The 24,911-nt window shown below is 49.7% G+C and overlaps 1 protein-coding gene across 1 annotated transcript in view; it reads right to left on the bottom strand.

Annotated features, from left to right (window-relative positions):
* The window catches only part of ARHGAP39 (Rho GTPase activating protein 39), a 210,074-nt gene that overhangs the window by 95,093 nt on the left and 90,070 nt on the right, over window positions 1-24,911 (bottom strand). The window contains exon 2 of the mRNA XM_034763742.1: window positions 20,951-21,512. Coding sequence (XP_034619633.1) covers window positions 20,951-21,458 — 508 coding nt within the window. The 5' untranslated portion in view covers window positions 21,459-21,512. The remainder of the gene's footprint in view (window positions 1-20,950; window positions 21,513-24,911) is intronic.

The raw sequence follows: 24,911 nt of genomic DNA, 5'->3' as shown, positions 1-24,911 counted from the left end.
CCAACATTTTCTAACTTGAGTGTCTGACGTCAGGCAGCTCACTATATACGGGCTGATTTATAATCACTTCTCTGTAGTGTCTAACTTCAGACCCTTGAGTTTGAACATTTCGGTCCGTCTGTCTTGCTCAGGTAGTTACGTTCTGCTGGCCTCAGTTCCCCCTGCCGTCTCACTCCCTGCCTCAAACTGTCATGCTGCGTTTGTTGGGTGTGTGGTTAAACAGCTGCTGCACTTGGTCCAGACGCAGAGCTGGAACCCAGCAGCTCCGGGACCTATTCCCAGCCCTTCCACTGGATCACAGTGTGATTCTGGGCAAGTCCCTTCACCTCTAGGGTTACCATATTTCCACAATCAAAAAAGAGGATACTGGGGGGGGGAAGCCCTGCCCTAGCCCCACCCCGCCCCCATCCACTCCCTCCCACTTCCCACCCCCTGACTGCCCCCCTCAGAACCTCAACCGCCCCTGCTTCTTGTCCCCTGACTGCCCTGACCCTTATCTACTCGCATGGGTGGCAGGGTTGTAGAAATTTTGGTGGTGCCCAGAACCCCCCCTCCACCTGCCTAAGGCTCTGGGAGGGGGGTTGGGTGGGGGGAGGAGGTCTGGGGTGCAGGTCCTGGGCTGGGGATTAGGGTGCAGGAGGGGTGCAGAGTGCAGGCTCTGGGATAGAGTTTGGGTGCTGGGTGCAGGCTCCGGGCTGGGGCAGGGGGTGGGTGTGCAGGAGGGCGTGAGGGGTGCAGGCTCTGGGATGGAGTTTGGGGGTGGGAGGCAGTGCAAAGGGAGGGGGTGCAGGCTTTGGGGGGGAGTTTGAGGGCAGGAGGGGGTGTGTGGGAAGGGGGTTGGGGGGTTGGGAGGGAGTTTGGGGATAGGAGGGGATGCAGGGGTGAGGGCTGTGGGTCTGAGGATGAGGGGTTCATGATGCAGGAGGGGGCTCAGGGTTGGGACAGAGGATTAGGGTGCGGGGGGATGAGGGCTGGGGATGAGGGGTTTGGGGCGTTGGAGAGGCTTGGGGCTAGGGTGGAAGGGCAGGGTAAAGGCAGCCTGTCTTCCCATTAGAGGATGGGGGATGCTAGGATCCGGGGGCAGCAGACAGCAGTTGCTGTCGGCTCTCACAGTACAAGCAGGCAAGGGAGAGGCAGGCAGGGAGAGGGAGTCCACGGTGGGGACGGACGGACGCGCGGAGGGAGAGTGGCAGGTGGAGGCCGGGGACCCATCCAACACTCCCCCGCTCCCTGACTGCCCCCCCGGACTTCCCTTAGCATTCTGGCTCCACGTGTAGGCAAAATATGCTGCTCGGTGGGTCGATTTGTGTGTTACACAGAGCTGCAGATAGAGGGAGGGGAGAGCAGGGGAGGGCTCTGGCTGCTGGAGGCCAATGGGAGCGGCTCAATCAGCCCAGCCGCCCAATCAGCAGCCACACTCTGCATGGAAGGGAGGGAGGGAGGCGAGGGAGAAAAAAATCCCGGACATTTTAACCTTGTTACCAGTTCCTCCCGGACGGCTATTTAGAGACACAAAAGCCGGACATGTCCGGGGAAATACGGATGGATGGTAACCCTATTCACCTCTCTGACACCATCTGCTACTAAAACCCTAACCTGCTCCTGCACTCAGTGCACAAATGCTGCTTCTTACAATCTTATATTTATGGAGAGCTTGATATCAAGTCTCTCAGGTTCCTTCAGAATAGGAAGGAATTGCTGAACTGCAGCGCTCTCTGGGGTGGAAAGCAGCAGCCACTCCTCACTAACACCGCCTCACAATAAGTTTTCAAAAGTTTAAGAAAAGATTAACTCCTCCTATTGAAACTGCAGGGGAACCGAGGCTGGAAGAACGTAACCACCCAATCTGGGATTTGGTCAGGACACCAGGGTTGAGACCCCCGCCCGTGCAGAAAAGTTCCATGGGCTCTTCAGCGACCAGAAAGGGACAGGACCTTGGTTTAACATTGCATCAGAGAGATCTAATGCCGGCGGATTTGAAAACTTGGCTCCTGTTAACATAAAATGACATGGGGAAAAAATAAAGGAACCGTAATAAAACAATAATAAGATGTTGGTCCTGGGACCAGCCTTTTCCTCCTGAGATCAGAAGGAAAACAGAGGTTGATGTTAGACACTGGCTTTCGTAAGTGGGACAGGCAGTGCCACAATCCAGCATTGACCAAGACAACTTAATGAAATGAGCTTCATTTGCCTATTACAGGTCAGCCTAGGAAGAGTGAGAGTGTGTGTGTGTGCGTGTGCGTGCATGTATTTTGATGTATATAAAAGTTACAATTTTAAAGTGGAGACCAGACTCAGAGACCCACACATGAAGGTCTGGTGGCCGACTCTGACTCCTGTTGTACTGTGCACTTACCAATATATAGTGTTAGGACTATGCACGGCACACTTAATAGCGTGGAGATTCACCATGAGAGATCCATTCCTGTGTGTGCCACGAGGCCTTTAAATACCCCGCCCACAACGTGCCCAGGAGCACAGATCTACCGAGCCCACGCCAACCCTAGCCTTCGTGCATCCAGGGGAATATGGCAGCCCACCTCTGCTGCCACATGTCTGGGCCTGACCTTATTACACAGGTTAAAAGTGTCCATGTTGCACTGGGGGGTTTATCATCTCTTGCACTATGGCCGCAAACAGCCTGCAGGGCCTGAGAGCAAGCTGGGTTTGTTTTGGCTCATGCATCATCCGTGGTAAGGCTGCTCTGAGCTACACCTGCATAACCCCATTGTCTCCAAACTCCATTTGCTACATGTGACCAATCCCATTGGCGTTCCTCAGGGATGGACGGTCTAATGCACAGTTGATTTCTGTAGCTAGCAATTCTCCTGGTGGCGCATGAGCTGGGATAGACTCCGGTCTCCCTCTCAGAGCTGGGCTGGCTCTGTGGAGAGCAGTGGACATGGATTTGTGTCCCTGAAGTCAGCTGATGGAGCTCTCAGTACAGTAAGGGGAGCGGTCTATGCTTGGGAGGTTATTTTTACTTTCCTGAGGCTATTTGCACTCCATCCCCACCAACATGTCCTGCTCAGAGCAGAGTGGGGGCAGGAGCACAAGAACTACACCTCAGCAGAGCCCAGTGACACAACCCTCACAAGGACAAGAGACTCTTTGAAAATCACTGGGGCTAGCCAGTCTCTGTGCCAGAGACCGTGACTGTAGCATCTCACCTCCAACTGTGTCAGCAGAACACGCATCCGCTGTGGGGCTGCGATCCATGCCACTGTGTCAGTCAGCCAGCAGGCTGGGCTCTGGGGTGGTCATGCAGCCACGGTCCTTTGTGCCCTGGGATCAGATACCAGGTTGCACCAATGGGTGCAGATCTAGGCTGATAAAGAACTGTACTTTGGCTCTCAGGAGCCGGCATTTCTGTCCTCCACCATCCCAGTCACTGCCTCCACCACAGCCTTAGCCTGATGGACAGGCTCTGCTCCCATGAAGGTATCATGGGATTAGCAACAGGGCCATACGTATGCCTTCGCCTGAGAGTCACTGACAGTGCACCCTTATTACTAGGGCTGCTGTCTTCCGGAGTTTACTCTTTTCATTTTTTCAGGTTTATTTTTAGCAGATTTTGAGTTTTGCGCAGATGTCCAAAGATCAGGGGCTTGGGGGGGGCTCTCCCTTTGTACATACCGTAATCTCTTTGTAACGTTCCCTAGTGCACTTTAACGTAGTTCTGTTTCACACAGCACTGCATCCAAGCGCACTAGGGAACCTTTTGTGTTCACCAACCGGGTCTACAGGGACCAACTAATATGCAACACATTCGTGCGCTTTAGAAATCACACCCCCATAGTCTTACCACTCGATATAGACAAGCCTGTAGATACAAATAACCATTTCCGGTGTTTTTCCACTGTTTATTGGATAAATACCCCTTTATTCCCCCACCCCCACTTTTGATATCAGGGTGTTTTTTTGGTGTTTATCACTTAAAGCCAGTTATCAGATGCCCTAATGATAACCAGGCCCGCAGACGCAAGGCTCACTGGGAGAGCAGCACCTGGACTAGCCCAATGACGTGCTGGAAACCAGGCTCCAGGGGCAATGGCCTGGCATTTACACAGCAGGTCCTGGGCTGTTGCTGAAGCTGGTGACAGAGGCAGCCGGGTCTAATGGTCTCTGCCCAGGACTGGGAGCTGCCAGCAACTCCTGAGCTCAGGCCTGGTTCTGCCACTAACTCACTGCATGGGCTCAGGCAACTGACTTTGCTTCTTTGCCTCAGGCTTCCCTGTCTGCAAAGTGTGACATGACAGGGGTACGTTGCTCTCCGTCCCTCACAGGCCCCAGGCCAGGGAAGCGTGGGCCAGTGCACTCCCTGGAGGAGGAGCAGACACTAGGGGGTATACAAACGTTCATGCTGGAGCATGTCTCATCTAGAGCCTGCCCTGAGATCACAAACTAGTGGCCTCTTCAAAGGCACTTCCTCGGCACAGCCCTGCAGAGGAGGGGAGGGGTCCACGATGCATGGAGCACTGGGGAAGAACCTGCCACACACTATTGCAGTTTCAGCCAGGGAAGGCCCGTGGGCAGTGCACGTAGAGGTCGAATGCAGCCGAGTGCCACAATGCAGCCCCTGGCCGAGTCATGGTTCATGAGGGACTGCAGCCTGGCACAGACACGCAATGCTCCATCCTGATCCAAGCGGCGTGTGTGACTGAGCTTTGGGTAGTTAACTGAGGCCTCATACATGTAGGCAACGGGATCGTCAGTGGAGACTGAACCTGGGACTTTCAACACCAAAGCACGATATCCTACCCGCTTAAACTGAAGGAGCAACTCCCCCAGTGGGCAGTAAGCCGCAGGCTGTCACAGTCTCTGGAGACAGCCACTAGAGGGAGACAGGATCACATGCACTAAACTAGCAGTGTACCGCAGAACCTCAGAGTTACGGACACCTCGGGAATGAAGTTGTCCATAACTCTGAACGAAGCGCAGTTCGGGCTCCAGATGCAGCCGCTGACACTCTAGGCCAGGCTTCAGCAGCAGTCGAGCTCCCTACTCAGCCCCGGCATGAGTCTGCAAGCTTGTCCCCCTCCTGGTAGGGGTGTGTGTGAAAACAGCGTGTCTCCCTCCCGGAGAAGGGGGAGGTAAAAACAGCACATCCCCCTCCTGGTGGGGTGGAGGGGAAGGGGTGAAAGCAGTGCAGACCCCGGCACTGCTGGCTGGCTTTGGCTGTAAGTGGCTGCCCCGTGCATGGGGGTGAGGACAGATAGCCCAGATGTGCCTACCTTTAAGATGCAATACAAGCACAGTACAGCATTTGCACTTTTTTTGTTGTTGTTGGTCTCTGCTGCTACCTGATTGGTTACTTCCGGTTTCATTTAGTGTCCAGTTGACCGGTCAGTCCGTAACTCTGGTGTTCGGATCTTTGAGGTTCTACTCTCGTTTGTTTGCAGCCAAGGGCTGTGTCTCCACAGGCCCCAGCTCTGTTTCAAAGAGCCATGTGATGTCAATCACATAGGTATGGTCCCTGGGCTCCTGGCTAACATTCCGATCTGGCCTCTACCATGAAATTTTGATTCCTCCTATTTAAGCAAACTCCTTCAGTTCAAACATGAGCACTGCCTAGTAAATTCCCTGGAGTTTGCCATGTTCTGCTCCTCATAGCATGCATTTCAGTCTGCAGTTTTTAGCTGTGGGGGAGCCAGTTTCTGGGGAACACCCTGCAGCTTAAAAGTATGAAGAAGCCAGTTAGTCATGTGTCTCCTATTAATATCAGCCACGTTCAGGGCCAGCCCTAGACCAAATGGCGCCCCCCTCTCCATTTGCTAAGCTTTTGAATACCTTATTTTGTATTGCATTTGTAGCCCATTTTGCAACTTTGATGCGCAATTTGCATGCATAACTTATCCCTGTCATATAAGACAATAAATTTGCATGCTAAGATCTGTAAATCTGTATTTATTCATGCCATATATAAGCAAATAATTTCCCCCCCTCTAAGCTTATAGAAACTTTTAAATTTTAAGAATAACTGAAATGTTTTATCAATAAAACAAGGTTCACAATATTATAGCTGGGCTCTCACTTCACTTTGTTCTTATATCTCACTGACTGACAGGTAACGTCCTACTCCTTATATACCCAAGAGGGCCTGGCTGACAACATTCTAGGTCAGACTTTAAGGTCAGAAGAGACCATTACGATCGTCGCCTCTAGTCTGACCTCCTGCACAACGCAGGCCACAGAATCTCACCCACCCACTCCTGTAACAAACCCCTAACCTATGTCTGAGCTACTGAAGTCCTCAAATCGTGCTTTAAAGACCTCAAGATGCAGAGAATCCTCCAGCAAGTGACCCGTGCCCCACGCTGCAGAGGAAGGCGAAACACCCCCCAGGGCCTCTGCCAATCTGCCCTGGAGGAAAATTCCTTCCCGACCCCAAATATGGCAATCAGCTAAACCCTGAGCATGTGGGCAAGACTCACCAGCCAGACACCCAGGAAAGAATCCTCTCTAGTAACTCAGATCCCATCCGATCTAACATCCCATCACAGGCCATTGGGCATATTTACCGCTAATAGTCAAAGATCAATTATTGCCAAAATGAGGCTATCCCATCATACCATCCCCTCCATAAACTTATCAAGCTTAGTCTTGAAGCCAGATATGTCCTTTGCCCCCACTGCTCCCCTTGGAAGGCTGTTCCAGAACGTCACTCCTCTGACGGTTACAAACCTTCGTCTAATTTCAAGTCTAAACTTCCTGATGGCCAGTTTATATCCATTTGTTCTTGTGTCCACATTAGTACTGAGCTTAAATAATTCCACCCCCTCCCTGGTATTTATCCCTCTGATATATTTAGAGAGCAATCAGATCTCCTCAGTCCCAGTGGCAGACGGTGTCAAAACGCTGATCCACCTCAAGTTGCAATAACTGCACTTTACAAATCACTGAACAGCCTCTGAATCCTCTTCCCTTGGAGCAGGATGAACTGCAGCTCCGTGTATTACGAAGCGCAGAACTACCCTAGCTCTGCTCCCTGGGAGGAAGTTTGGAGCCATGAGGATCACCCCATTTTCCCCCTCTGATCATCTCCCAACCCCGCTGGATGTCTGTGTCTGACACCATAACTAGTGGCTTAATGAGGCAATGGCGAAGGTTAAAACTGCCCAGGCCTCTTTGCTCAAACTCCAGTAACAGTCACAGTGAGTCAGAGGATGCTTGCAAACCGGGTCTCAGATCTATCAGCTGTGCTCAGCGTTTCATCAGTTTCCAAAGCCATTTACTGCTTTCTAACTCCAGGAATGTTCTTGTTCAATTAATGTCTGCAGTCATGATGGCAAGGAACATTTCTAGGGAAAGAGCAATTAAATGCTCCCTAGGCTTAGAAGCAATAATTTGGGGATAGTTACAGACATCACATATTGCCCCTTCTGGTCCAAGCCAGTCTCTCTTGTATTGCGCAGAGGCGTCAGGACAGGAAGCAAGGGAGAGGAGAGTTCTTATCTGTAGGCACTAGTGATTCAGCACCCAGAATCCTACGTTTAGCACCAGAATAGCATCTCAGTGCCAAAGAGGTGTCTGTAAATTGGAGGGAGGTCAGGAAAGAGAAACTAGAATGAACAACCGGCCCAAGGGACTGCTTTATTCACAGTACAGCAAATAAATTACCTCCTAGAACTGGAAGGGACCTTGAAAGGTCATCGAGTCCAGCCCCTGCCTTCACTAGCAGGGCCAAGTACTGATTTTGTACCAGATCCTTAAGTGGCCCCCTCAAGGATTGAACTCACAACCCTGGGTTTAGCAGGCCAATGCTCAAACCACTGAGCTCTCCCTCTGCCCTTGATGTACCTATAGCATCTTCCAGCAAAGGGTCTCAAAATGCTCCGCAAACTCTTCATCTCTTGGCTCCCCTGTGACCTAGCTCCATATTATTACCCCCATTTTATAGGTGAGAAAACACAAAGATTTTAAGGCTGGAAGGGACCGTATTAAGATCTAGTCTGACCTCCTGCATAACACCTCACCCAGTAATGTCTGCCTCAAGCCCGTAACTCTGAGTGATAGCCCAACTTTTAGAAAGACAACTGGTCTTGATTTAAAGACTTCAAGGGACGGAGAATCCACCTCGCCCCCAAGTAAGTTGTTCCAATGGTTAATCACCTTCACTGTTCAAAATTTGTGCTTTATTTCTAGCGTACATCTGTCTCGCTTCAGCTCCCAACCATTGGATCTCATTAATTTTTTTCTGCTAGATTAAAGAGCCATCTACTATCAGAAATCTCTTCTCCATGTAGGTATTTTTAGAGCACGATCAAGTCATCTCTTACTCTTTTCTCTTGGAAAAACTAACGAAATAGACTGAGCTTCTTTAGTCTCTCACTATAAGGCAGATTTTCCAGATCTCAAATCTTTCTTGTAGTGTGGACTCCACAATTGGACACATTATTCCAGCAATGGTCCCCCTAATGCCATATATCGAGGTAATACCATCTCCCTATTCCTATTCAATATTCCCCTGCTTCTAAATCGAAGGATTACATTTGCCCTCTTAGCCCCAGCCTCACACTGGGATCACATGTTCAACTGGTTATCTACCTTTTCTCCTAAATCCTTTCCAGTGTCACATCACTCCAGGATACTGTCTCCCCTCCTATAAATAAACTTAGGAGGATTCGATTTTTACAGGTAAATATCACTAAACATCAATTTCACCACACACACACACACACACACACACACTCACACACACACACACACACACACACACACACACACACACACACACATTTCCATTGATGAAAATTGAAATTTACAGATAGGCAACATGAGAAAAATACTGCTTAAGAACGTAGAGTTTTATTTAACGATATGTACTTTGTATATTTTCATGTGATTTTGACAAGTAATGTTTTTAATGGTAATAAAGCTTTAAGTTTTTGAATCTCAAAATCTTCTGTCATTAAATAATTATTGTCTGACTCTCCACATAATTCCCCACAACTGTGAAAATTTAAATAGATTAAAAATGGGGAAAATGCTTAAAAATAAACATCGATATTATCGCTGAAATGATAAATAAAAATAAAATTCTGCAAAACCCACTTATAATTATGACCTTTTTTCCTACACGTCTTTGCATTTGGTTGTGATAAAACTCATGTTCAAATGAGCTCACTTTGCCAAATGATCCAGCTCGCTCTGTATAACTGACCTGTCCCCATCATTATTTTCCACTTGACACATTTGTGTGTCGCCTGCAAGCTTTATCGGCAAAGATTTGATACTCTCTTTCAGGTCACTGATGAAGCTATTGCACAGTAGTGGGCCGAGAACAGATCATCCCCATAGGAGGAGGATTTCTCATTACAATCACTTGTGGAGATCTGTGTTAGCCAGTTCCCAATCCATTTAATATGGGCTACACTGATTTTATATAATGCTACTTTTTATAAAATTGGAATGTCACATGGGACTAAGTCGAATGCCTTACAGAAGGCTAACATCAACACAGCGACCTTTATTAATCAGACTGGTACTCGCATCAAAAGTGTCAAGTTTGTTTGACATGATCTATTTTCTGTAAAACCATATTGGCTGGCATTAATTATGCTACCATTCCTTAATTCCTTATTGACTGTGCCTCGTGTCAGCCTTTTCAAGATTTTGCCAGGGATCAGTATTAGCTTTTCCAGTCCTCTTGAACCTTTCCAGTGTTCCAAAATGTGTTAAAAATCAACATTAGTGGTTCAGAGAGCTCCTCAGCCAACTCTTTTAATAACCTTGGTCTTGCTGATTTAAAAATGTTGAATAGCTGCTCTTTCATATCTTCCCTAATTATTTAAAGAATAGAAAATATTTCCTTATCAATATAAGATATGAGTACATCAGTCTGCTTCCTTTCAGATACAGAAATATTTGTTGATTATTTTTCTGCCTTTTCAGCATCTTGATTGATAATTTTACTATCATTATACTGGAGCTGTGCTAATGTAAGGTAGTTGTTTGTTCCTGATATATTTAAAGAATTGCCTCTTATTGTCCTTAACCTTGTTAGCCGTAGATTGTTCACTGAGACCTTTAGCTTGTCTTATCAATTGTCTGCATTTCCTAAATGCCACTTTGTTTTCATTGCAATCAACTTCTCCATTTTTCTATTAAAATTTTTTTACTTGCTACTTTCATGACCCCGTTAACCAGGATGTTTGGGGGGAGGGGTTCTAACTAACGAAACTTTAAGTGATTGCAGAATTGTGGGGTTTGGGGTGCCTAGTAAAGCATTCTTAAACAGCACTCCAGTGTCCTTCACATTTTTATGTTTTTATTTATCTCCCATTCAATTTTGCTCATGATTGTTTTTAGCTTTGATAAACTGGCCCTTTTGAAGCACCTGTTATATATATTACTGGACAGGACTATACTGCATTTGCACATAAAGTTAGGTGCAGAGCCAGGAATAAAATATGGGTCTCTTCACTCCTAATCCCATGCTCTGATTACTCCGTATGTACCGTGAGCTTGGCTATAGGGTGGTTAAGGGAGACAGGGGGACGGGATGACTATCAACAACTACCTTCATTTTCAGTCTGTTTACAGCACGGGGGCCAGGCCCTGGAGAGCTTGGGTCAGTGGGAGCTCTGCAGCTGCTGGGCTTGCAGGATTGGCGCATGGTGAAGGGGTGTATAAACCCTACACAGCAACAGCCACAAAGGAGTCAATGGACAGAACAGCTTCCCCCACCGGAGGCTAATTATTTGACTAGCAGCAGCTGGGAGAAAAGGCTGCCGCTTAGGCAGAAGGAGGCGCTGTGAGAGAGGTTGGGAAGGAGCTGAAACCGCCCATGGAGTGGGGTGAGATTCTTGGGAAACAGCTGAGAGGGACAGGACTTTCCAAGGTCCAGGTTATCCGGCCCTTGGGGCAAATTACAATCAGGGATTGACGAGTAGCCATCATAGGACAGGTGACCAGAGAATTGGTCTTTAGGGGCCACCATACCTTAAATGGTCCCTTAGGTAGACTCATAGATTCCAAAGCCAGAAGGGACCATTGTGATTATCTAGCCTGAACGCCTGTGTAACACAGGCCAGAGCCCTGCCCCAAATCATTCCTAGAGCAGAGCTGTTAGAGAAACTGCCCATCTGGATTTTAAAATTGCCAGTGATGGAGAATCCACCAAGACCCTTGGGGTAAACTGATCCAATGGCCAATTACCTTCACTGTTAAAAAATTCTGACTTCTTTCTAAACTGAATTTGTCTAGCTTTAACTTCCAGCCATTGGAATGTGTTAGATCCTCCTCTGCTAAATTGAAGAAGTCACTATCAAATATTTGTTCCCCACATAGGTACTTATAGACTGTGATCAAATCACCCCTTAACCTTCTTTTTGTTGAACTAATAGATTGAGCTCCTGGCGTCTATCACTATAAGGCGGGTTTTCTAATCCTTTCATCATTCTCGTGGTTCTTCTCTTAAACCCTCTCCAATTTTTTCAACATCTTTCTTGGATTGTGGGCACAGGATTCCAGCAGCAGTCACAGCAGTGCCAAATTCAGAGGTAAAATAACGTCTCCACTCCCAGTCGAGATTCCCTGTTTATGCATCCACGGATCACACTAGCCCTTTTGGCTGCAATGTTGCACTGGGAGTTCATGTTCAGCTGATTATCCACCATCATCCCCAAATCTTTTTCAGAGTCGCTGCTTCCCAGAACAGAGTCCACCATGCTGTAAGTATGGCCTCCACTCTTTGGTCCCAGAGGTATACAGTTACATTTAGCCATAGCAAAACGCTTCCCAAGCAATCCAGATCACTCATACAGTGACCCGTCCTCTCCATTAGCTACCACTCCCCCACATTTTTATGTCTGCAAACTTTATCCGATTTTGTTTTCTTTCAGGTCACTGGTAAAAATTGTAAATAGTGTAGGAGCAGGACCCACTGCACTAGAAACACACCTGCTTGATGATGATTCCCCATTTACAATTTCATTTTGAGACCTAACAGTTCAGCCATCTTTTAATCCATGTAATGTGCACCGCGTTCATTTGATATCATTCTAGATTTGCAATCAGAATGTTGTGTGGTACCAAGCCAAACGCCTTACACAAGTCTAGAGTTAGAGGGGGAGGAAGACAAGCCCCCTCACAGGGTGCTAGTATAATGTACAAGTCATTGCTTATCCGCTTGTCTTCCCTTCAGTCATTCTGACAGGGGTTCGTAATATCACATCAGCAGCAAGACAGTCGGTCTCTAGCATAACACTGCGATTTATCTAGTGCCTTTGATATGAAGCACGGGAGTCCAGGGGGAGCAGGGCAAAGCAATAAAAATCAACCCACAGCCACCAATTGGGGGTCCCTGACCCAGAACAGCAGAGTGAGCCTCAGGAAAAGGGAGAGAGAGACATCAAATCAGCAGCATTAAGGGGAGAGAGCAGGTGAGGGTTTGAAACAGGATTTAAAACAACAAGGGGAGACAGAGGAACCAAGAGACAAGAGCATCGGCATGGCCCCTGTGTCAAATCTACAGTTCCGCCTGAAACTGCCCCCAGAATGGCAGGTATTGATCCATCTTGGATCAAAATGGAGCACTGGATATTGGGACCTTTAGTATCCACAAGCCACAGCTCTGCATTAAAGAAAAGAGTGGCTGTGCTGTGCCCTGGTGCAGCCAGTGGGCCGACGGCAAATGCCCCGGTGGCTCTCGCTGGGGAACGCTTGGGAGGGCTGCGGATACCAGAGGACACGAGCACGCACCCAGAGTTCTGGTGACTCAGTGAGTGGAAGCCAGCAGGTTGCTGGCAGGATGGTTTAATGGGCACAATACTGATCCGAGAGGTATGGTAACAAATCTGCAACGTCCCGAAGAGTCGGTGTCATTGCAGCTCTCGGGGAGGGGGTGAGAGGGGCTGCACTCTCTCATTCTGGAGTTTGCACAGTGGTTGCTCTTCTCCCTGTCCGTGCTCAGAGCCCAGGGTGAGGCAGCACAGAGCACCTGTCATACACGCTGTCACCCACGCAGAAACCCAGGCCGTAAAAGTGCCACCACAACAAGCAGCAGCCACAAGGCCAGAGAACATGATCTCACCCTACCCTGGGTAAGGAATTGAATCCAACGAGAACAAGAAGCCCTCTGTGTCCAGCCCAGCGCTCCACTGCCTGCCACCCACATGCAAACTCCAGGAGAACAGGCAGCAGTGAAGTTGGCAAACAAGGGAAGGGGTTTGTCTCTGCAGAAAGAGAGGCTGTAACTTTGCAGGAACAATGCCGCAGTGATGGTCTCTGCCCACGGCAAGCTGCTCTGTCCTTGGCAGCTGGCTACAGGAGGCTCTGCTAGCAGCGCTAGTCAAGCTGTTTGAACGTGGACCCCGATCACTAGCACCCCCACCAACAAGTAACGCTGGCGGCTATTCCACACTGGGTGCCCAGTGCTCTGGACACGTTCTACCAGGACAGCCCATTGCACGGCATTCTGCAATTCTCTCGATTCTGATCAGGTCCCTACCCTGCCCTCATCACTGCAGCATCTCTCTGCTCCCCACATGACTCCCGCTCGCAGGGAAGCGGAGGGAGGTGCCACCTGGTCCCATCCCGGGAAGCAGGGTAGGGTTGTTCTTTCCAAGGCTTTGAGACACTAGTTTTACTTCTTTGGGACGATGAGCCGAGAACCAATGAGTTTCATGCTTAGGTAGTTTTCCCAAAACATTATCCCCCACTTCTCCCTTCTAATCTTTGCTCCCCACATCCCTGACCCCCACATACAAGCACCTCCCTGGTGCTTATGCCTCACTAGTATTTGGAGCCCATTCCGGTGCCCTCCCTTCGTCACCACTCAGCCAAGCTCCACGTCGTTCGCTCTTTAAATCCAGCTCCTTCTACCCGGGCAGCATTTTTGTTGCTCTTCTCCGAACTCCCTCCACTTTGCCAATATCTTTCCAACAATGAGATGCCCAGAATGAAACCCAGCATTCCTGGTTCAGGCTCCCACAGCCAGGTACAGTGGAGTTAGCCCCTCCCTGCCCCAGGACTTGAGGCCTTTGCATGTATAGTCACAAAATCACATGGGCCTTTTTTGCCATCATATCACTTTGCAGGCTGGCAGTTCACAGGCAAAGGCACCGGGGGAGATGGCAGAAGACAGCCACTTGAAAGCCTGTTTGAGCTTTAATGGTGTTCCCAGCTGCCATAGGTGCATGGGGACCTATCTGGCTCTGTTGGACGGCACCGAAAACAGGCATCTGCACTAAACTGTGCTGCTTCAGAACTGACGACGAACCCAATGATAAAGTGCAAGCTGCTGCACGCACGCCAGCCCGAAGAGGCAGAGCTGGAAGCAATCCACGCACTGTACAAACACAAGATACAGGGACCACACAGAGGGTGTCCAAGCTTTGCCTAAGCGAGGCCTATTCTGGCAATTTGCCTGGGGCCCACGGGCCACAATTAACCTGTATAAAAGTGGAGCAGGTGGCAGCTACCCTTGTCTTCAAGGCCTTGCAAACCACTGCCCAGTATCTAGCTTCAAAACCACGGTCTCCAACACCATCTGGTAGCTGCCATTATTCTAGGTCCCTTTCAACCCACCACAGGTACAGACAGCACTTGTGGCTCTAGGGGATGGCCTCCTTGTGCCCAAAGAGAGGACAAGTCCATCCACATCACCTTGCTAGACCCCTCTGCTGCACCTAATACCACTGATCACCAGATACTCCTGTCCGGCCCTCGAGAGGTTGCCAGGGTGACCAGAAATACCCCGAAGTGGCTCAGGCCCCTCCTCTCCAACCAAACCCAGGAGGTTGTTATGGGGAATTGCTCCTCCACCTCCAAAATCCAAGAACCCCCACGTTATTCGCATCTCTAGGGAGCCGACAAGGGCTGAAGGGCCAGCAGGACACAGACAACACCCAGCTCTGCTGCTCCCCTACATTGAATGTAGCCAGCACCATCTCCCAGCTTGTGTGTCCAACTCAGAGCATCACCGCGGCCACAGAGCAGTCGGACCCAGGCAAGACCAAGTGATACTGGTAGGAAGAGAGAAGCACTTTCAAGAACTTGCCTTCCCTGTAACCTCTCCGCTCTCCAGGGCCTCTTCCTGTGTATTAAATCAATCTGTAGCCTTTCGGTCTTTGGGCATCTTCACTGGGTGCCCAAAGAGTCATGGCAGCAAAACACTCCCAGTTTCCATCTGCCCCTTGCCAGAAGTGTATGCCGGCTTGTAGCAGACTCAGAGCTGGCCATGCATGGCTGCCAGGTTCGCTCACTGTAACCAAGATGTACGAATGAAGCCCTGTGCCCTGGAAAAGCTCCACGAAGTACAAATGCATCAGCCTGTCTGATAGCAACACTTGGAGCCATGAACACAGCCCCGTGGGGCTCTGCTCCCTGCACTGGCTCCCTTCTGAATACAGCCCAATACAAGGTCCCTGTCCTGATACTCAAACTTCTCCGTGGAAATGACCCCAGCCACCCGAGAGATCCCCTCCCCTCCTCAGACATAACTATGTTCCACTGGAACCATGGAACAGGCAACCTGTGGGGCAGGCTCACAATTCCATGGATGTTCAGGCCAGAAGGAACCACTAGGATCACCTAATCTGATCTCCTGCATAGCGCAGGCCACAGAACCTCACCCAGGGATTCCTGCACCAAGCCCAGATTTTCTGATTGAACGAGAGCATGTTTTTTAGAAACACCCAATCTTGATTTAGAGGCTCCAAGTGATGGAGACTATCACGTTCCTTGGTAAATTGTTTCAATGGTTAATTACTGTCTCTGTTCAAAATGTTTGCCTTATTTCCAGCCTGAGTTTGTCTAGCTTTGGCATCCAGCCATTGCATCTTGTGACTTTGTATGCAAAGATTAAGGAGCCATCTACTATCAGAAATCTTCTCCTCATGTAGACACTTATAGATTGTGATTGCATGAGACCAAACTTTACCAGGAGTAAGATCTAGACTGTGGAACTCAATGCCACATGAGCTGAGATGACAGGCCTCATCACACTGAGAACTAAATCTAAAAAACCTCATCTCTTAGATTTCATCTTCCCTTAGTAAGTTCTTTGCATACACAACACACACACACTCCCCCACAAATGCTACACTATTAATCCAGCTAGTTCTCCCACAGGCTGAGAAGGGAGAAATGGTTATTGCTGTATCTAAAATCTACAACATCTATTGCTGCTGTGGGGAGAGATAGCTTAGTGGTTTGAGCATTGGCCTGCTAAACCCAGAGTTGTGAGTTCAATCCTTGAGAGGGCCACTTGGGGATCTGGGGCAAAATCAGTACATGGTCCTGCTAGTGAAGGCTGGGGGCTGGACTTGATGACCTTTCAAGGTCCCTTCCAGTTCTAGGAGATGGGATATCTCCATTAACTATTATTATATACTTTTAAGTATGTGGGGGCGATGCTCAGATATTGTTTATGGTGATGGGGACCAGACAAGCCAGTAGATCAGATCGATTCAATAGAGCTTTAATTCACATATGCAGCCTTTGGAGAACACAAGACCCATGTGGTGATGTTCCAGCTTGATTTAAGGGGTCTTGCTGTACATAATTTAAGGCAGAGAGACGCTAAGAGGGAGAGACAAGGACAAAAGAGGTTTTCAGCTATGATTTGAAATGGATGGAGAGATACAGAAAGGCTGTTCTAGGCAGCAGGAGACGCACAGGAGAAGGCGCTTGCGCAATAGGTGACTAGACTTTGAGCAGGGACGGAGCGGGATTTGGAAGGAAGAGACACACTAAGATGGTAACGTTGCTTGGATTGAGGCCTGGTCTACACTATAAGGCATCTTACGTCGATCTATGTCACTTGCTCCTGCCGCTGTCAGTGTCCCACTACACCGACATACCTCCACCTCCATGAGAGGCGTAGGGCTTGTGTGGGTGTGGTTAGGGTGACGCAGTGTCTTACATCGACTGCTGGCTGTCCTGGCAATGGCAGGAGCCATGAAACTGACAGGAAAGCTGGGAAGCGAGAGTCCAGCTGCCCCCCACTCCCTGGAGAGCCGGGTGGTTGGACCCCGCTCCTGGCTGGGAGTCAGGGCAAGAAGGCTGGGCGGCTGGACCCTGCTCCCGGGGGGGCAGCCCGGGAGCCTGGGAGTCTGTGAGGCTGCCAGGGTCCTAGCAGGGAACTGCCAGCAGAGCTGATTACTGCAGTTACCGTAAGTGGAGCCTTTTTTAAAAAGTGGGGGAGGGGAGATTTTGAAGCAGATCAGGAGATGAACAGGGCGCCTGGACAGCGGTGACTTGGGAAGGCCGTGGAGGAGGAGGAACCAGGCTATGTAGAATTAAAACACTTGTATACAGGTGTGTTGATATCTGTGTTCTGCAAAACTAACCCCGTAAGCAGCCACTGACCAGATGAGCCTAAGGGCGAGTGTGCAGGGAAAAGAGAGGGCGGCTCCCCAGCCTGGGTTTGAACTGCCAGCAGGGGTTACACCAGGCCGTAGGCTGCAATGCAGAACTGTAATGAAGAGAATCAACCAAACAGCACATTCTGCTGTTGATGAAACTAGACGGAAGGCATTTGTTCGAGAGGCCACGCAGAGCAAGGTTTGTCCCGGGGGCAGCGCACGTACTGGATGGGAGCTGAAAGGACAGAGAGAGTTCTTCACTCCTGAGGCTGGGATGTTGCCTGAGAAGCTGCTGACTACACAGCAGGGGAAACTTGGGTCAAGAAATAAAGGAAACCGCGTGGCTTATTTTAATGACTGTCTGCAGCTCCAGCCTGCCAGGAAAGGTGTCGGCACCTTTGTTCTCTCTCTGATTTTGTGGCGTTGTCAGCTCAGGGACTCCTGGTGACTTATTAAAAGGTAAAGGAAAAGGAAACAGTTTAATGCATTTTCACACCTCCTTAAAAAAATCATTTTCTCCTGAATGGTGGTCAGGTAGAGAGCTTTAGCTGCGGCTTGCCCCGGTCAGGAGTTAAGATATGGTTTACTGCTTCATGATTGAAAATAAAAGTCTTACGTTAATAGTGTCTAGAGTCACCAATTACCAGCTTTAACTGCAGCGCCGGCCAGCAAGGCGGTGGAAAGCAGATGATTCAGGGATTGCCATATTGCCGATGACATTTATAGGGAAATGACACTTAATGGGTCAGAACTTGCAGAGGGGCAGCTTTCAAAGAGGCAACTGCTTCTCTTTCCAACTCACCAGCAGAGCCTGGAGAGAAAGACGGGATGTGCTGAGGTCCATCTAACTTCCTCCTCGCCCTCTTGATGGCCTGAACGCCAGCCCGTGCAGAATGCAGCTCACCGGACGGAGGGCACGTCTACACAGCAAAGAAAAACCCACGGCTGGCCCGTGCCAGCTGATTCGGCTCAGGCGGCAGGGCTGTTTCATTGCTGTGTAAACTTCTGGACTCAGGCTAGAGCCAAGCTCTGGGACCCCTCCCGCCCCCCACCTCACTGGATCCTAGAGCCCAGGCTCCAGATAGTGAAACTGCCCTGCAGCCCAAGCGCTAGTCAGCTGCCACGGCCTGGCTGCAGATGTCTAGTTGCTGTGTAGACAAGAGAAGCCCATTCTTATCTCCCAGCATGATCATCTACTCTGACCACTGGCACACTGCAGCCACAGACCCTCCCCCCCCCCCCCCCCCGCTCCTGGAATAGACCCCTAACCTCTAGCTGAGCTACTGACGTCCTCAAATCGTGGTTTGAAGACTTCAAGTTACAGAGAATCCACCATTTACACTAGTTTAAACCTGCCAGTGACCTGTGCCCCATGCTGCAGAAAAAGGTGAAAACCCCTGCAGGGTCTCTGCCAATCTGACCCAGGGGAAAATTCCTTCCTGACCCCAAATATGGTGATCAGTTAGACCCTGAGCATGTGGGCGAGACCAGCCAGCCAGACACCTGGGAAAGAATTCTGTGTAGTAACTCAGAGCCCTCCCCATCTAGTGTCCTGGCTCCAGCAGTTGGGGATTTTTGCTACTGGCAGTTGCCGATGGGCCACACGCCATTGCAGGCAGTCCCGTCAGACCATCCCCTCCATAAGCTTATCAAGCTCAGTCTCGAAGCTAGTTCAGTTTTTTGCCTCTACTGCTCCCCCCTCACTTCCAGATCCAGTACAAAATGCCCTCTGCCTATCTAGGGACGTTTACAAACCTTCCATGAGTGTCAGCCTCTTCTTAGCTCATCTAGTGGCAACATTTCTCTGATTTCTCCCAGCGCCCTGGCTAGCCCTGGTCTGTGAGCCTTCTCCTGTATCTTATCACTGTTCTTTCTGTGTTGAAACCTCCCCTGAAACCCTCTCTTCTGCCTCCTGCAGCTGGCTCTCCAGGTCAGGGGGTGGGGTGTGAAATGTTCTCCTTCGCACTCCCTGGATCCTGGCATTGCTTTGTGCCTGGCTGTGCCCCCCACGCACTGAGAGACAGAGCAATATCCAGGCTGCTAACTTACACAGGGGTCACAGGGCGCTGAAAATGCAGCCCAGGATCAACGTGCCCCAACCGTGCTCTCTTTTCTCTAGTCAGCCCTTTTCCCGGCGAGGCTGTAAACCGCTGGGAGCCCCTACACCTGGGTGATCCTCCCCAGACTTGCCTAAAGCACGTTGACAGCAATGGCACAGCAGAGAGGCAGTGCAAAGCCAGGAGGAGCCAGAGGAGCTGCTGGGTGTATTTCCCATTGCGAAGCATGTGCACTTTGGGAGACAGTTGGCATGACAGACACTGCACAAAATGAGATGGGGTGGTGCAAGCTTTTCCCTCGCTCCTGCGAAGAGCACACGGAAGCCTTCCCACCGTCCCATCCCTGCAAACTGATCAGTTCAAGAGCACTGTGAGGATTTGCTCCCACGATAAACCAGGCTCAGACTACGCTTGTGCACACCCACTGGGCTACCAGAACAAAATGCTGCCAATCCCACGGCATCCTTCTCATTCAGGGCCTGAATCCTGCTCCCAGCCAAGTCAATGGCCTAATAGCTTTGATGGCTTCAAACCTGAGCAAGGAGCATGTAGATTCAGGTTTAATGCTGTGCTAACCAAAGGGAGATTAGCATTGGGAAGCTTGCGTGTCTAGAGAGCAACTTGCGCAGCAGAGGGGGAGTACAGGAAATTGTCACTTTTGAAGTGCAGTTCAGCTCCGAAAAGGGACCCTTAAAAACGGCCTTGGGAGATCTTTCACGGACTCCAGATGAAACGTACTAAATTTATGAGAAACTGGTGTTTCCAACGGCCAGCTCACGTCTGAGTCAAGCTGGGTGCTGCTCTCCAGCTTCTGTATCATCACTGATAAGAGGATTCTGCTATTGGAACCGAGTTAATCGTTCTGATGATGATGCAGAAGCCAGGAGAGAATCCAGCTCCCTTTCCCACAGCTGGGTTGTCTCTGCAGGGCTAACAGGAGTAAAAAATGAATGTTGTTACCGAAGTCAGCAGATCTGACTCCGAATGTGCAGAGGAGCGTTTTTTCCACACAGTCATTTTTCTTGCCATAATCAAGTGGGCCATCCAGATGCCCCGGCTACTCTCTACTGACAGAGTGCCGTGCCAGCGTTAACGAATCTACAGGCCATGTACAGCCGTAAACATCACACAGCAGCAATCTAGGAAATGTTCATCACTAGAGATAAGCAAAATGCAGGTCTGGCTACTTACATTTCTCCTTAGAACAAATACAGGCTGAGGACCAGCACAGCTCTGTGTGGGCCCTGAGCAGAGATGAATAGGGACCCAAACATGTGTATGTTACACGGGTGTGCCTGTGGCATGTGTGCATGTGTAAAAGACCCCAGCTGGTGCGTGGTGAGACCATTAGTTGTCATTTGAAGCTACTGAGCTCATTTCATGCTGGATTTCACAGTGTCCCAGGGATGAAAGGCCAGTGCTAAAGCCTAAGGATGCCTTCACTAAGCTCCTCTGGCTGGCGGGTTATTTACAAGTGCTGCACTCGTCTCACAGGGAGGACACAATGCACAGTACAAAAGGAAAAAGGGTTGCCAGTTCTTTAGGGACAACACCAACCAACAGCGGTCTCTCTCTTACCTTTGGTGTCATTCACCGGATCCATGTGCCGGTAAATATATCCTTCTAGGTAGGAATGGAATTTGGGAGTGGGTGGGAAGAAGGCCAGGCAAATAGCCATTAGCTCCCAGCCCCGTGCCAGACTCTCATAACGGAAGTTCTCAGTGGTCTGCCGGCAAAGCTGGATGTACAGCTCGTCCCTCAGACCCTGCATGCTCCAGCCCTTGGTGGCGATCTCCAAAGCCACGTTGAGTTGATCCGCCTTGGCCCGCCGGTCCCCCATGTACATCTGAATCAGTTTAAATATCTCACAGGCTTCCTTCTTGACGTTGCGGTCGGTGGTCATGATCATGGGCTTCTTGATGGACTCGCTGCTCCAGGCCAGCATGTTGGCAATGGAGACCTTCCTCCGGAAGAGCCCTTGGGTGTGCTTGTTGAAGTGCTTGGAGGCCCAGTTCTCAATGTCCGTCTCCGAGGAGGGCTTTCGTAGGGTGAAGGTAGGGAAGACACAGCTGGCACTAGGCATCATATTTCTGTTCTGTCTGCTGCTCTCAAACTGGGCACAGGCACCAAGATCCTCCGACTGAGAAACAATAGCCAGACAAGTCATTGTTACTACCTGCATTGACCCACTTAGATCCTTCACATACAGTGAACAGCAAATCAATCATTACAGAATTAACAGGGCACTCAACACACCCACCAAGATGTGGACGCTCCTAGGAGAGGGATTCCTAAACCCTACAAAGATGTAAAGCTAACAGACAGAATCATGTATAATAAGTAAAACACTTCAGCAGTCACATTTCACCAGCCAATATCATCAGTTACTCACTGGGAGAGAGCGTATTAGAGCAGGTGAGCGAAGCCACTGATCAGCCAATGCCATTGCTCCATTCATCCCCCCTCCCCACCAATCACTATGGCCATTTGTGCTCACTCCTACTTACAGCTATGGGCAAAGGAAGCCAGTGGGACAGTCCAGGCTGGAACTCCATGGAGAGCTTCCCGCAGGGTGGAAAGCAGACTGGAATGGCAGATTGCGTTACCTGCCGCAGGCCTCTCCACGTAACTGGGATATATACAAGTCACCATCTCAGACCACTGGTAGGCTATACATGTTTATCCAGCTCAGTGAATGGCTGGAAAGGGAAGACACTCACCTGTAACCAGAGTCTGCTGAGTAGAAGATGCTCCACCAAGCCACACTTCGAACGTCCATGTGCCCTGAGAGGGGAGGGCCTGTTGGGGTCTATACTGGGGCTGTGCTTTGTATTCAGAGTTGAATACAAATAGGTGTGAATGAGATTTGTCCCTCTGGAAGTTCAGAAGCTGAACACTGGGCTGGCTCTGGACTAGGCAGAAATATAGCCCCATTCAAGAGGAATATGCTGCACAAGCAGGCGGAATTCACCCAACAGACTGCGGCCTGGAAAGATTTAGTTCTTTAAAACCTCCAGACAGACAGGCAGGCCTTGGACATTACTCTGCAGAGGATTGTGTCCCCTGTCCTGCCCTGCTGCGGGCTCACTATAGCACTGAGAATGCCTCTGGCATGGACATTTGTTTGTGGCTTTTCTCTGAATTGTGCTGTGCCGCCCCTCACTAACTAGGCACGTGGCAGCAGTGTACAAGCACCAGCCCTCCACCTCACCTTCCAGGGGTGGGCAGAGAGGGGACCTGGCCCGTGCCCCTGACCCCGGTTGGTTAAAGGACTGGGAGGAAATCCCACGTGAGTTCGCTCTCTCATTGGAAGCAAATGACAGCAGGAGCTCAGCCCAGCCCAGCCCAAGTGGGGACAGGGGATTGGTTACAGGACACGGCTTGGTGGTGGGAAGAGGACCATGAGCTTGGGCAGTGAACACACAGAGCAGACCCAGACGCAGCCTGGATTTGGGGGGTTGGGGACCAGCACATTGAACAGGTCAGGGCCTAGCGGGAGCCAGACGAGAGGTGTGGTCCAGACACAGCGGATGAGACCTGACCATCATGGCAACCACAGAGCCAGACACCAGGCAACACAGCAGAGAGCAGGTCTCACCACTCAGAGGAGCCCTGTTCTGGCCCTGAAGCTGGGGCAGTCTGGACTGTGACTCGGGCTCCACAGCCGTGCTCTGTATTCAGGCACTGAGGACTCAGGATGTTGTGCTATTGCTGTGGGGGAGGGGGTGCGTGACTCCATGTAGGAGCTGCCGAACAACTCCTGGCGCTCACTGAGATATTGCCCCTGCCCAGATCAAGTCACTGGGTTATGTCCAAATGCAGCATGTATTTGTGGGGTTACTGCCTGCCCCCCAGAGGCTGTGGGAGGAAGTGGGGTTCTCCACTCTTAAGCATGTGATTTGGCGTATGGGGAAGGCACCAGAAACTGGGGTGCCACCTACAGCAAATACTACAGCAGACAGCTCCTGGGAAAGGAGAGTACATGAGCTAGGTCCCATTAGGCCCCTGTGGAGTCCAGTATTTTGGAAGGGGCTTCCAGACCCAGTTAGGTCTTGGGGCACCAAAAGGTTCTGCCCAGGCCTGGAGCCCAGGCACTTACACATGAAGTTCTAGGCTTTTTTGCGAAGAGTTGATGTCAAAGCTTTCTCCCTCCGGGCACACCCGAATAATAGTCAATATCGATTTGCACTGCACATTTGCACCTTCCCTCTAAGGACCTCAAAGCACTTTACAAACATTAACAAACTAAACCTTGCAACGTCCCTGTAGGGAACGGTCATCCCCATTTTACAGAAGGGGAAACTGAGGCAGGGAGAAGGGAAGTGATTTACCCACCATCATGTGGCAAAACCCAGACCTGTTCCTTAACCACAAGATCATTCTTCCTCCCCAAATACATACTCTACACACTGTATGCAATGCATCAGTGCCCAGCAGAGCCTTGGAAGTCACTGCCTTAGCCCGTCTCTGCATGGCACAGCTATACCGGTATAACCATGATAGCAGTTTTCAGGTATTTAAAAGGGTGTCATAAGGAGGAGGGAGAAAACTTGTTCACTTTAGCCTCTAAGGATAGAACAAGAAGCAATGGGCTTAAACTGCAGCAAGGGAGGTCTAGGTTGGACATTAGGAAAAAGTTCCTAACTGTCAGGGTGGTTAAACACTGGAATAAATTGCCTAGGGAGGTTGTGGAATCTCCGTCTCTGGAGATATTTAAGAACAGGTTAGATAAATGTCTATCAGGGATGGTCTAGACAGTATTTGGTCCTGCCATGTGGGCAGGGGACTGGACTCGATGACCTCTCGAGGTTCCTTCCAGTCCTAGAATCTATGAAAAACCCTCAGTGTAGACACTCTTATTCTGCTATGAGAGTGCCTTTTTTTGGTTTAGCCTAAACTTTTACTCATGCAACCTAAGCCAGATTGAAAAAAGACACTTTTATATCCAAAGAAGATTTTCTACACAGTGGTATAACTCCATGATTTAAATTCACACCTCACCTTATACCACACTAGCTCTCCTGTATATACAAGCCCTCAGCACATAAAGTGCACGGTCACTATCTGCGTTGATACAAAGCTGTCTAACCTGACAGAAAATGACTTGGGGGTGATTACAGAGAGAACAGAGAGACTGAAAAGTACAAGCTGCAAAGACTGCTCAGGCCACGAGTTGTACAGGATATAAAGTAGTACAGAATTTAACCCAGCGTTCAGATTCTAATGAGAACACTGGAGCGAAAGCATTAAGACAGCTATGAACATCAGTCTCCGTTCAGTTATCTTTATACATGCAGCTAATAATTCCATCTTGTGTTTACACAGTGCACTTGTCATTACTATTTTTTGCACGTGACGCTTCACTCAGCAATGAAATGCAGCCAGCTCTGGGGTGAAATAACAGCTATTTAACCAACCACAGCAATGCTACACCATAGGGTAGACCAGGAAGTGATGAAAAAAGTCCCATATCCACTAGAAATGGAAGGTAGGCAGAATGCAATACTCCAAGTTGGCCAAGAAGCTGGGGCTGACACTC

Source organism: Trachemys scripta, chromosome 2, assembly GCF_013100865.1.
Source record: "Trachemys scripta elegans isolate TJP31775 chromosome 2, CAS_Tse_1.0, whole genome shotgun sequence".
NCBI classification, from domain to species: domain Eukaryota; kingdom Metazoa; phylum Chordata; order Testudines; family Emydidae; genus Trachemys; species Trachemys scripta.
The sequence above is the reverse complement of the archived record's forward strand: the minus strand, read 5'-3'. Positions and strand labels throughout refer to the sequence as shown.